The sequence below is a fragment of the Eublepharis macularius genome, chromosome 4 (genome assembly GCF_028583425.1).
Source record: "Eublepharis macularius isolate TG4126 chromosome 4, MPM_Emac_v1.0, whole genome shotgun sequence".
NCBI classification, from domain to species: domain Eukaryota; kingdom Metazoa; phylum Chordata; class Lepidosauria; order Squamata; family Eublepharidae; genus Eublepharis; species Eublepharis macularius.
In genome coordinates this window covers 38,149,939-38,163,935 of record NC_072793.1, presented here as the reverse complement: position 1 = coordinate 38,163,935, position 13,997 = coordinate 38,149,939, and the positions used below count along the sequence as shown (strand labels likewise).

Below are 13,997 nucleotides of genomic sequence, written 5' to 3'. Positions count from 1 at the left end.
TCCCCCAGTACTTCATTCAGAATTCAGACTTACAAAAAGATTCTCAGAGAAAACAAAATTGGAAGAGACCAAATAATGCACAGGATCCTGTTTACATGATTTTCACGTTTGTCAAAGCCAACTAATACAAAAACAAGAAAGAACCTCTAGTTGGGACATAAATGGAGGTGGGAGCTACTTGATAAGGATTTTGATGGTAACAGTGGATCAGTAACTCTGCTGCGGACAAGACAAGTGCAATTCTGGGATCCATTTGCAGAATCATCACACAGAAGATACAATTAATTTGATCCCTTTCAGCACTGGCTGCCTTCTGCTGCAGTACTGGCTATCCAGTTTACAGACAGCGTCCAGCTGTCAGAGGATTCAGAGGATCAAGAACTGGGCTAAGGAGCTGGCAATGGTCAGGAATGATTACATCAAAATGGCAAAAGAAAGAGCTGGGAGGGAGATTGTAGAGACTCAGAGCCCCTTTTGGTCTTCCCTACAAGCATCAATAAATGGGGATTTCTGTCCACAGGAAAATGGGTTTTTTTAAAAATATTCTATATAGCATTTAATTATTTCCCCCCATCATGTGTCTGACCTTATAACAAGAATAACAAGGTCACAGTTGCATCTTTGATTTATTACAACTGACCTGCAGGCGGAAAAAAAAAATAGAACTATTACATTAACACTTTGATTCCATGTAGAGTATTTTAAATAGAAGAGAAGAAAGTCAGGAAAGGATAAAATAGCTGGAAGCTCTTAGAAGCCATTATGTTGTCAAACTCCATTTTACTTACAGACAATAAGGCAATATCCCCCCTGCACATCAGCTTCTCAATAAAATTTTATACATTTTTTTTCTATGGTACAAGAAGGAAAAAAAAATTAACCAGAGCTCACAATGTACAGTTCTTACACTATTTTCACAGCTTCTGAACACTATACATCTTTATAAACATACACTGTAATATAAATGCCGCACCCTTAATAGTATATTATAACAATCTATGATTAATATGCTAGAACGGTCTTGTTTCTCAATCATTCACTGAGCCTGAATTGGAAGCTACCTCCAGTTCTCGGTTAACGGAAAGGGGAGTGTTATGTTAAAATACACACAAAAAAAGAGTGGGAGAAAGAGAGGGCTGTCCAACTTTTGACAATGACAAGGGGCAATTACAGAGACAAAGAACGAGGCAAGAGCAGTTGGGACACTCTTAACAGGGCTGACCCTCTTCCCAATCTGAACAGGAACACAGGAGCAGAATTACTGCATGAGAAGAGTTCCAGATAGTTTCCATTCTGTTGCTACATTAGGCTTTAATCCCATTTAGTGACGACCACGTTCCTACACACACAACTTTTTTGCGGTAAGAGCTTGTGAATCAACTGGTGAACTAGGAGGAGATAAAGTGAACTGGCTAAGCCCAGGAGTCCTGTGCTCACCAACGCTCTCACTTACAATTCTCCTCCTCGTCCATGTATAACGGGATTCTGTACTGAAATTTTAAATAATGATGGGTCTTAAAAATATCACTTCATTTCCTTTATAACTGAGGAATTGGCCTCACCTGATGCAGATCAGAGGACTAAAATACTAGGAATTATTTTAGAGGCTTTATTTTTAAGGTGAGAGGTTTGACAATTTCTCTAGAATTCTTTTTTTGATCACATATTTGGAAGGAATTTGAACATTCCAATTCTTGCTATTAACAGCTTTTAAGAAAGCGTTTTCCCGAAAAACTTATCTTAAGATTTCAGAATCTACCCCAGAGGTCATTTTGTAGAAAAAGAGCTGCAGGAACTCATTAGCATAACTCATTAGCATATGCCACACCCCTTGCCATCACCAGAAGTGTGTCATTGGCATAACTGATTTGCGTATGCCACACCCCATGCCCTCACGTATCCTGGCTGTTTTGGACCCAATCCTGGCCATTCAGGGCTGAAATGGGGCCCAAAATGGCTGATAAGGGCTGAAAAGGGGCCCAAAATGGTCAGAATTGGGCTGCTGCTGAGCAGGAGAGTGATCCACCAGCCGTAAGAGGCCCGATCCTGGCCATTTTGGGCCCAATCCTGGCTGTTTTAGGACCAATCCTGGCCATTTTGGGCCCAATTCAGGCCAAAACGGGCCCAAAATGGCCAAAAATCAGGTGGGCAGGGCCACCTGACCTCTTAGGAGAACTACCGGAACTGCGTTCCTGCGTGTTCCCCCTCAAATTGAGCCCTGATCTACCCACAACAAAGCATATTAAGTAGCCTTCCTGCAGCAGTTTTGGGAATTGAGCAATCCAGCAGAAGGAGGGGATCGAAGTATTTTTGATAACGGTAATAGATATCAGACATAAAGCAGAGATTCCAAGTCATACATGGAGCTCTGTGGGGAGGTCCTGTATTAGGAGTTTGGAGAGCTGCAGCAGGTGGGTGGAGATGACTTACAAATGTTTACGGAATAATATAGTTTTTCTCCACTCCTGCAAGCTCTCCATTGCCCTTTCAGAAGCTCAGCCAGCTAACAAGCATGGTGAAGTTAGAAATCAGGGGTCACAAGCCAGTTAAATTCAACTGAGTAGTTTAATAAATCCTCAGATCAAAGTCTTATCTCACCAGGTAACAATTTACAGGACATCTAGTACTACCAAAGAGTGGCTTGCTTGGAAATGGAAATAATACATTATTCTCTGTCTCTTAAAAAGTTTGTTATCCTCTTTTAATGCAATGCATCTTTTTTTGGTAAAGACATAATCCATTTTACATGATTATTTTCCCACCCCCACCCCACCCATGAAGTTCTGCTGAGCCACACTGTCCTCAGAACATACACTGTGACTGTAAAGCAACAGAATTTCAGATCAATTCATCTATTGCACTTTGTGAAGATATATATATTATCCCTCCTTTGCTAGTTCCAGAAGATAAAGTGCAACGCATCTGGCTGCACAAGTTCTTCTCCCCAAGCAGAGTCTCTTTATATATTTAGACAGACAACGCCTAACTTCCTTTCTTTTAAATTATTTGTAACGATTGGAAGAGTCTGAGAGAATAAAAATTCCAGTAGATGCTGAGAAGGTCTCCAAGTCTACAAATTATCTTTAGGTGCTATCCAATCATGGTCAATGAATAAATGTTATTTGTTTCCACATTTCATGAATATGTCCACAAAAAGAGCAAATGAGGTCTCTCTTTGACCGACACTAACACTGTGTGATCAGGTATTACATGGATGCACTTTATAAGTGACAATAATATACAGACAGAATGGAAGAAAAACACCAACATTATTGCACATGGTGTCTGGGCGAGCATTAAAACACTGCAATATGGGATGAAGATTCTGTACATCTTGCTTTCTCTCAGCACTTGCACTAGAGTTTTGATGTAGCAGCAGTATCAATCGACATACATTGGAGAGCTGGGAGTTGCAGGCATTTGATCCAGGATTTTACAAACATAGCACGCAACATCCACTGTTCGTTCCTCATACATTAGAATGAAGGGATGTTTCTAGGAAAAGAGAAAGAAGTAAAACTTCTTATGATTTTTGTCACACACAGGCATAAAAAGCACCCAGAGCACCCCAAAGGGCTTTCAATGTAACATTCTATGAGAGCTGATCCAACACGGGGCCACCGAGCGAGATCGCATACACAAACAGCTGCATGCAGGGCCTGCTGCCCTCCCTAGAAATATCCCTGCGGAGGCATATACTTTTAACACTGAGGTGATAAAAATGTAAAAGCCAACTGTAGTGGTAGTGGTGGGAGGGATTCTTGGCAATCAGGGAAGAACGAGGCAATGGATCTGTTCTCCTGCTGCAATCTAAATAGCTGGTAGTCCTCTTCCCCATACTTACCAGCAGCTCCTTATACTTTGGCCTTTTGGACTCCTCCTTTGTAAGGCTAAAGAGAGCAGAAAGAGGTCAAGGAGCAAAAACGTTTGTAGAAAAATACTTGAAATGTTGGACAGTACAACTTTCAGGCACACTGAAGGTTATAAGAGTCTGGCAACTTTCTAGTATGTAGCCATTATGATTACTAATACATTTGAGTCACCTTCTATCCCAAAGGCCTCTAAGGTACTGTGAAACAATTAAAAGAGACCATGCTACAATAAAAACATGATAATTCATTAATCATGAAATGTATTGGCTTTTCATCCCATTTATTTATACATTTAGTAACTGCATTTCTATTTCTCTAAAATCTGTAAATAAATCAGGCGAAAAGGAACATTAGCTATACATCCATCAACTTGTGCTTTCGCTGTCACTTCTTTATAGCCTATTACTCTATCCAAGAATCCCTAAGCAGTTCTGAGCTTGTAGGCAATCCATGAAAATAGCTCAATTTAATCCATTAATACTCTGCAATTTTTAACCAGTAAGTAGAACTTTGGTCTTTCATTGGCTTGAATTTTAAATTTTGGGCGAAGAAAGCACACCGCTTCTCAACATCTTCCATGGCATCTATGAGAAAACCATTTATGCTTCTTCCTCAAGGCTTGTGGTTTATGATATTCCAGTCCTTTACAAACAGTTAGAACTCTAGCAGAGCAATCCTAATCAGAGTTACACCCTTCTAAGTCCTTTGAAGCTAATGGGCTTAGAAGAATGTAACTCTTCTTAGTATTGCTCTGTAAAAGAACTCTTGCATTAGCTCATCCTACTATGACAACAACTATCAATAAATACAGAGGTCTGCGGGGAAGGGGAGAGGCCACACCTGCTCCTATAGGGCCCAGTTTTCTGACACGGAGATCCTGTAAAGCAGGGAAAGGACGTCACTCAACTTAAACCATCCTAGCTCTGTTACCCCTTTAACACCAAAGCATAATCTAACAGCTTATGGTTTGGTTTAGCATTTTAAAGAAAGAGATAATAACAAACCAGCAGGTGGCAGCAAATCCACATAATTGTGCTTTTGAAGAGTGATTTGTAGAGCAATGGTAAATAGGGTTACTCCACTGACTTCAAAGCACTTGGAAAAGCGAGTTTCCTCACGAAGCTTACCAGTGGGTACCACTTCAGTTGATTTCTAAAACCTAAGAATGCTCATCCATCTTACAAAAATGCCTCTTCTCTGCTTTCAGTTCCACGTGATCAGAGATTCAAAGGAAAATGTTTATTAGATCTTAAAAGCAGGGCTTTTTATATCTTAAAAGCAGGGCTTTTTTTCTGGGGAAAGAGATAGTGGAACTCAGGACCGCACAATGATGTTACTTTGGGTCAGCTGGAATGGGGGGGGGGGGGTTAAAGTTTAAATTGCTCTCAGTGAAAATGGTCAAATGGCCAGTGGTCCTGCCCCCTGATCTCCAGACAGATCTAAACTCCCCTCTGTCTGGAGATCAGAAGGTGGGGCCAACGGCCATGTGACCATTTTCAAGAGGTGCCGGAACTCCGTTCCACCGTGTTCCAGCTGAAAAAAAGCCCTGCTTAAAAGTATCTCCACATATCCTTGGACCTTCATGGTTCTGATTGAATAGAGATAGGCACAAATTGACTAATGTCCCAAAAGAACGCACGAACCAGGCCGGTTCATAGTTCACGAACCAGTGGTTCGTGGAAGCTGGTTTCCACGAACTTCCACAAACTGGTCTACTGGTTCATTTGGGTTGTAAAGGGGAAGTTTATATATAAACTTTTCCTGCCGCTTGCAAGTGGCAGATCCCTTTAAACTATCAGCTGACAGGGATCCCCCCCTTGCCGCCTGCCAGCTGATAAGTTTAAAGGGACCTGCCACTTGCAAGCCACAGAGCCCTTTATACTGTCCAAACCCCAGCCCCCACCCCCACACTTACCTCTCCCTGCGGGCCTGAAGTGCCCTCCCCCTCCTCCCGCAAGGGGTGGGAAGGCCGTTTTTGGCCTCTTCCGCTGCTGCGTGGGCCCGCAGGGCAGTGGAGGAGGCCAAAAACAGCCTTCCCACCCCTCAAATGGCGGCCGCTGCGGCCGTTTGAGGGGCAGGGAGGCTGTCGTCGGCCTCCTCCTCCGCCACCCTGTGGGCCCACGCAGCAGCAGAAGAGGCCAAAAACGGCCTTCCCGCCCCTCATGGGAGGAGGGGGAGGATGCCGCTGGCCCGCAGGGTGAGGTAAGTGCGGGGCTGGAGCCGGGGTTTGGGCAGTTTAAAGGACTCTGCTGCTTGCAAGCAGCAGGTCCCTTTAAACTATAAGGTGGCCAATGGTGAGGGGGGGATCCCCCCTGCTGCCTGCCAGCTGATAGTTTAAAAGGACCTGCCACTTGCAAGGGAGGAAAGGGCCCATTAAACTGTCAAATGCTCCTTTCCCTGCCGCTGCTAAGCGGCTGGAAAGGGGCATTTAAACCCCACGAACCAGTTCATAAACTGGCCCCAGTTCGTGGTTTGTGAAAATCCACGAACCTCATGGTTCAGTTTTTGGGTGGTTCGTGCCCATCTCTAATTGCGAGTTAATGTAAACTCAGGGGTGGTTTAAGGCATTCTGTTGCCCTGAATGGATGTAAGGTAGCACCCAGAAGCAGCATGTCTGCAGCCACCACAGACCTTAGCCAGTGGTACAGGCATGGGAGGAGGGGGGGCACCCCTCCCCACCAGCTGGAAGGCAGGCTGCAACTGCCTTGAACTTGAGCCCAACAGCTCCTACAGTGCCATCCAGTTGATTTCGTGCTCCAAGCAGCCAAACCAGCCCTATGTATACTACTACTGTAAGCACTGGTAAGAACAATACATACTGCTTTCCTGAGCTTTCTGTGCATTAACAGTAAGAAGAGCAACCAATTCAGATCCAATTTACTCTGTCCACACTACAATGTACGATAATGATCCTGAGATGTTACAAACTCAGCTAAAGATATTTATTTAAACTACCACAGCCACATTACTTCAGATCTACAAACTCCCAGCAGCAGGGACTAGTTTGACTCATTCTGTGACCTGGTGTGCACCCTATCTGACAGGAGCTTGAAGGGCCTCCCTAGAATGAGCAGTGGTTAGCCAACCATCTAGATAAGAATAAATGCTACACCCTTGTATTCTAAGAAATGCCACCACAGTTGCCACACACATAGTAAACATTCTGGGGCTGTTGCCAAACCAAAGGGTAAGACTCGATATTGGTAGATCTTATCTCCCAACTGAAATCTCAAGAATTTCCTATCATTCTTATAAACGGAAATATGAAAGTATGTATCCTTTAGGTCAAAGACCACAAACAAAGAATCGGGGGGCAGTAACTGTAAAATCGAGGGGTTACCATCCTGAACTTGTGTGCTCTGAAAGATTTATTTAAGTCCCTCAAGTCTGAAATGGGTCTGCATCCACCATCCTTTTTCTACACTAGGAAAAAATCTCAAGTAGAATCCTAGTCTGGATATGAATTGTGGTACCTCTTGTTTCACTCCTTTCTCAATTAGAGAGAGCAGCTTCCACACCAACTGTGGTGATGTTACTAGGAAAACTCAGAGACGGGAAACTCTCAAACTCAATTTTATAATCTCTTGAAACTATTTCCAACACCCAAACATCAGGAGCGATGTACTGAGTGAGTCTATCTCCAAAAACCACCATGGTATCACAACCTAGTCAGAATTGCTTCTGGCTCTGCAGCACATCTTTGGAGCTGGAAGCCAGGTTTCCTTGCTGCTGCTGTTGTTGCTGCTGATGCTTATATGGGGTTTTATGTTTCTGATATTGCCCCTGATTAGTCAGAGTTGATCGACTGTGAGGATACTGGTGATAAGGCTGGTATCGATATTGTCTTCCTCTATAATTCTGCTGCTGCCTGCTAAACAGCCTCAATCCGAATTGCTGGGAGGGAAGAACACCATATGATCTGGCTATCTGATGATTCATCTGTTTCTGTGAAAGGTAGTCATCAGTTTTAGCATAAAACAAAGTCTGCCCCTCGCAGAGTAGATCTTTGAGGAATCAGCCATATTCCATCCAGCATTAATTTGCTGCTTCGAAAGTCTGATAGATTCCTCCTGGATAATTTTGACAAGTGCTCTCTGATCTTCGGGTAAGCATTCATTGTAAGTAGCCATTTTGTTCCATAGGAAGATTAGACAGGCTCCCATAATGGTGGGGTAATTCACTATTTTAATGTTGAGAGCTGGTGAAGCATACACGTTCCTAGCCATCATATCAGTCCTTTCCCCCTCTTTATAAGCAGGCATTGAGTGAGGTCCTTGCCTCTGACTTGCTTGCATTTCCTCAGTAACTAGCGAGGAGGGCGGTGGGTGGGTAAAAAGGGAAGAGCAATTGTCCTCCTTTGTTTTATACAGGCTTTCCACCTTTTTAGAGGTTGCCAAGATTGATGCTGGCTTCTCAAATAAAGTAGTCAGCGTGTCCAGGAAGCCTTCGAGCGTAGGGAAGGCGATGTTGGCTGGATTGCTGGAATATAAGTGCTGAAAAATCTTGTCCTTAGGTTTAGGTTCGGTAGACGATATATCAATATCTAAGGATTTTTCCATCCTCAACATCTGTTCTGCACAGAGGTGGAAATCACCTGTGAGAGACCTTGTCCGCAAGTTTCATCGGGCGAGGAATCAGAAGGAACGCTAAGGCCTCTTTCCATAAACTTCTCCAACTCAGACTCTGACAGATAGAATGCTATTGAAGATTTGAGAATCGAGTGCTGACGTCGAGGTCCCAGAGCCTGGTACTCAGACATGGATCTGACTGACTCCACGTGATACACATCTCCTCAATCAGTATCCTGCCAGGGCCTCTCCTCTTGATACCAGGAAGGACATCCATACGGACAGCACTCGTGATAACTGGCTCCAAGAGCCACTGGATGAACTGGATCCAAACAGTGTTGCACAATCTCGCCTTCCTCTTCAGATGAGTAAACAAACTTTGAATGAGGCGAGGGTGTCCAAGGGGTTTCAACCCCCTCCACCACTCCTATTTTGAGGTTGGCAAGTGGCCTCCATTTAATGCTCTCCCTCCTTTTTGAAGTATGTCTCAACTGCGATCTCATCCTTTTTCTAGGAGGTTCAGAAGCCTCTCTCAGCGCCAAGGATCTCGACCAATTGGCTGTTGGATTCAAAGGTGGTGGAGTTGAAGAATGAACTCTCCTGCAAAATTGCAATGGGTCTCTAGGGGAGGACTGACTCCGTCAGAGATGAGGAGAGGCTATCGGATTCAGAGCCACTACAGCAGTCAGTGTCGAGCTCGATTTCGAGCTTGGATCTGCACATTCCGCGAGCTCTGCAAGTGCAGAGGACTTTGCTGTTGGGCTGGTCATTGCTCACAGTGCAGCCTTGAGCCTCGTAGCTTGTTCGGCTCTGACCCTAGGAGTGAAAACCTTGCACTGCTTGCAGGAACTCACATTGTGACTTTCCTCCAGGCAAATGAGGCAGAGTGAGTACCCGTCCACCCTTGTCATTTTTGTGGCACACTGGGTGCACTTTTTAAACAGGGCTTTACCAGCCATAATCAAGTTTAAAACTTTACTCATTCTCTCCTCCTATCCCTCCACAGAAGGAACAAAGCAATGATGAAGCTTGTGAAAAGAGGACCATCCTGATGATGGTAACCAGTTGGTGGCAAAGAAGGAACTGAGGGTCAGGGGGTGTGGTCTCCCCATGGTGAGACCTTTTTTGGTGTGAAATCGCTGCGCAGGTGCTCTGGGAGGAAATCACCCCCTCTTAGAAGAAAAAAAGCTGTAAAATGCTCTGGCTGGCAGGCTTATGCATGGCAGTCCCATGTGGGACTGCACAGGAAGACTGATAATGAACTTTTGGTTATCTTACTATCAGAGTGAGAACTAATTCAGAAGCTTGGAGAAGACATCACTAAAACTGTCTTTAAAAAGTAGCACACAGGATTTGCTACTATAGGCATCTGCTATAGGCATCTGGCACAGGAACGAAAAGGTAGGAGCCCCACACTTGCTATCAACTTCCAGAATAAACAAAGAGTGCACAGTACTCACCACAAGTTGACAAAGTTGATGAAACTTTGGGAGAATTCCCGTTCCTCTGAGTTACTCAGCTGCGGTGGGTCTCCCTTGACTACTTGTGTCAGCTGATCAAATACACTATTCCATTTGGGATAAGGGAACCGTCCCGTGGCCAGTTCATACTACAGCAAAGAGATACAAGAACAACATAGGGTGGGTTAGTCAGTGTGAAACTCATCCCCCCCCCACCCCCAAAAGGCGAACCAGGGAAATGGAGGATGCATGTGGCACTAACTTCAGAAAAGCACCGAACATGCGACTACTCTTCATTACAATACAGTGTTTTGCCATAAAAAAACCCAAACACACTAGAGAATTCTGGGTTATCATTTAAGGCACAGTGATCACATAAGAGCCCCTATGAGTATTAATAGCTCCGTCTATGAGACTTTCTACACGAGATGAATTACATAAGGACATGCAAGTCTACCCCAAGGAAGTGAACAGAAGGGAGCACCAGGTCTGGCAAAAGTTAATATTGAGGCAAGCAAAATGAGAATTTGAGGAGTGGATTGTTAACAGCATCAAGCCAAATAATAAGCAGTTCTGGAGCAGGAAATCAGCCAGAGAAGCAGATGAGTCTTCGGATGACCAAGACATACAAGGATTGCTAAAGAAAGAGGGAGACAGGGCAGAGAAGCTAAACGAATTATTTACATCTGTGTTTGCTGTGGAAAGGGTGGAGAATGTACCCAGGTCCCAACAACTACTTTCAGGAGTGGAGCCAAACTGAGGTGATGAGAGATGAAGTTCTAAACCTACTGGGGAAATTAAAAACAAGGAAGTCTCCGGGTCCTGACGTCACGCACCCGAAAGTTCTTAGGGAACTCAAATGCGAAACGGTTGTTCTCCCAAACAGTATAGATAATGTGTCACTAAAATCAGCGACTATACCAGAGGCCTGGAGAGTAGCAAATGTTACACTGATTTTTTAAAAAGGGGAACCAAGTAATTTCAGGCCAGTTAACTTAATAATAACAGTAAGAATAGCATTTGATTTGTATACCACCCTTCAGGACAACTTCATGCCCACTCAGGGAAGATTACAAAGTGTGTTATTATCCTCACGACAATCACCCTGTGAAGTGGGTGGGGCTGAGAGAGCTCTGAGAGAGCTGTGACTGAGCCAAGGTCACCCAGCTGGCTTCAAGCGGAGGAGTAGGGAATCAAACCTGGTTCTCCAGATTAGAGTTCTGCCATCCTTAACCACTACACCAAACTGGCCTAACATTTCTCCCAGGTAAATCAGAAGAAACTACAATCAAATATAGAGGCACACAGAGGAACAAGGCCTGCTGAGGGGAAATTAGCATGACTTCTACAAAGGGAAGCCCTGTCTAACTAATTTTTTGGAGTACTCTGAGAAAGTGACCAAATATGTAGATAATGGCCACCTTATAAACAATTCTATAGTGGGACTTTCAAAAGACTTTTGACAAGGTTCCTCAGCAAAGACTCCCGGGGAAGATTAATAGTCATGGCATAAGAGGATGGGTCCTCTTGTGAATTAAAAATTGGTTAAATTACAGGAAGCAAAGTGGACCAAAGATTGGTATTGGCGCTGGTGCTATTTAATTTGTTCATAAATGATCCAGGAATGAAGGTGACAGTGTAGTGGCCAGATCTGCAGATAACAAGAAACTATTCAGGATGGTGAAAACCAAAGCTGCGATGGGCTCACGGAAGATCTCCACAAATTGGGTGGGTGGACAACAATGTGGCAAATGAAGTTCAATGTGGCAAATGAAGTTCAATGAAGGCAAGCATAAGGTGATGCCCATTAGAACAAAAAAAATATATCCCAACTTCAAGTATATGCTAATGAGGTCTGTACTTGCTGAGACTGAGAAGGAAAGACACCTTGGGGTTGTAGTGGACAGCTCAATGAAAGTATCAGCCCATCATGCTGCAGCAGTGAAAAAGGCAAACTCCATGATTGGGAATTATTAGGAAAGGGATTGAAAATACAATGGCCAGTATTATAATGCCCTCATATACATCTATGGTGTGGTCTCATTTGGAAGATTGTATGCAGTTCTGGTCACCGCATCTCAGAAGTACAGTGCAGAACTGGAAAAAGTACAGAAGAAGGCAATCGAGATAATTAAAGGACTGGAGCACCTCACCTATGAAGAAAGGCTGAAGAGTCTGGGACATTTCAGTTTTGTTTTAAAAAGTCATAGGGGAACATGATAAGGTTTATAAACTTATGCGCAAAATAGAGAGAACTTTTTCTTCCTCTCTCAAAATATTAGAACTTGAAGGTATCCAACAAAATTGATGGGTAGCAGATTCAGGACAGACAAAAGGAAATCCTTCTGTACTCAATGAGTGATTAAGATGTGGAATTCACTGCCAGAGGATGTAGTGATGGCCATAGGCATAGATAGCTTTAAAAGGGAATTAGAGGAGGAGCCAATCAGTGGCTAGCCGTGCAGGCTAAAGGGAATCTTCAGTCAAAAGGCAGTAAATACCAGTGCCAGTCAAGAGGCAGTAAATCTTTGAATACCAGTGCCAGTTGGCCACTTCAAGGAAAGGCCCCAGATTAACAGTTTGGCTACTGAGTGAGACAGGATGCTGAACTAGAGGGGCCACTGTTGTGAACCACGGGCTCTCCATATGTTCTTACCAGGCAAGCCAAACTGCTTCCTAGAGTAGCAGAGTCAGACTTGGCATTAAGGTAAGCTCTGTCACGCTATGTATGTTAAAAACAGCAATCTCTGTTAAAACCTATACATTTCCCAAGTCCAAATCCTGCGGGACAAGCAGCTTTAGTTCTTATCTTCAGTAGCATGCAAAGCTATAAAACTTGCGGACATACCAATGTAATCCCTAAGCTCCAGACATCAGAGCGTACATCGTATCCTTGTCTGGATGCACTGGGGTCTATCCTCTCTGGCTGAAATGAGAAGAGGAATACAAGTTACATAAGAAAACTGTACAAATGCTGCCATATACCCACAGCCCTACTGTAACCTACATCACAAAGGCCTTAGTTTTAACCTAAGAGAGTAACGGTACAAGACAGGGACCATTTAACAAATGGCTGCAGAGATGGCTGTGTCACAATGTTAGCAGGGACCTCTGTACATCAGCTAAGGGATATGCAAGTATGTCCTGTCTGGACAAAGTCTCTTGTGATTCCCCATTTGACAGCTGTGGAAAGTTCATATTTATAAATTATGGGTTGGATCCAGACTGCAGAGGTGAAGGCCCAGAAAAATTCAGCAAAAATTTAGGCAAAGACCTCAATCCCCTAAGGCCTTTTTTAAAAAAAAATTCTGGCGGCATTTTGGGGAGCACGGAAGAAAACTCCTATGAAATATTTTCTCTCTTAGAATGAGTGCAGTGCTTTTAAAGACAAGGTGAGCATACTGCAGACATAGCTCTTAAATCCTAGATGCATTTCTGCACCTAGAGGAGAGCATGCAGGGCTTTCATTGCTTCTCAACTGTTACATGCCTCCTGCTGTCCTTTTTACACGAGTCTTCCCTTGTGGTTGACCTTTTCACCTCTCCCCTCAAACCACTGTGACACATATACCTACATATTGGGTAACAGGAGCTTATTGCCCTATCTTGCGGAAAGGAGAAAAAAAGATCAACCTCAGCAAACCCGCAGAGGAAAACTTTGAAACCTGCGCTTTCTCTAACCAGATAGCAAAAATTAAGGTACATGTGCTAAGGTGGCATTGGGTGCCTCAGCTTGCAGCTTCCAAGTATTGGGTATATTTGCAATTTTGCTTATAGAAAACAAAGGTATTTATAACTTGTAAATTCCTTAAAATCTCAAAATGTTACACTTGTATGTGCTAAATTAGTTACAAATGATGCATTTTATGTGGCTAAAACAGTGAGATTAGTTTTGGTTTGACAGCACAGTAAGTATTGTATATATTTCAATTTTCTACAAAATTTTAAGTTTTTTTCCAGGAAGAATCCAAGATTTTTCCGTGCCTTCAAAATTTCCAGAACTGTTACATCTCTAATCCAGACTAAATGTTCTGCTAATGAAAGGGGTGGGTAATGTCCAACAAGTCCCTTTTCCTGCTGCAGACTCCTGATTTGCCT

The 13,997-nt window shown here is 43.5% G+C and overlaps 1 protein-coding gene across 3 annotated transcripts in view; it reads right to left on the bottom strand.

Moving 5' to 3' along the window:
• Positions 1-607: 607 nt before the first annotated feature.
• MAP2K4 (mitogen-activated protein kinase kinase 4) overlaps positions 608-13,997 on the bottom strand; it is a 64,841-nt gene continuing 51,451 nt past the window's right edge. For all 3 annotated transcript variants that reach the window (XM_054977110.1, XM_054977112.1, XM_054977111.1), the window contains 4 exons: positions 12,749-12,826; positions 9,901-10,049; positions 3,845-3,890; positions 608-3,495 (listed from right to left, as the gene is read on the bottom strand). In XM_054977110.1, the coding sequence (XP_054833085.1) occupies positions 3,382-3,495; positions 3,845-3,890; positions 9,901-10,049; positions 12,749-12,826 (387 nt within the window). In that variant the 3' untranslated portion in view covers positions 608-3,381. The remainder of the gene's footprint in view (positions 3,496-3,844; positions 3,891-9,900; positions 10,050-12,748; positions 12,827-13,997) is intronic.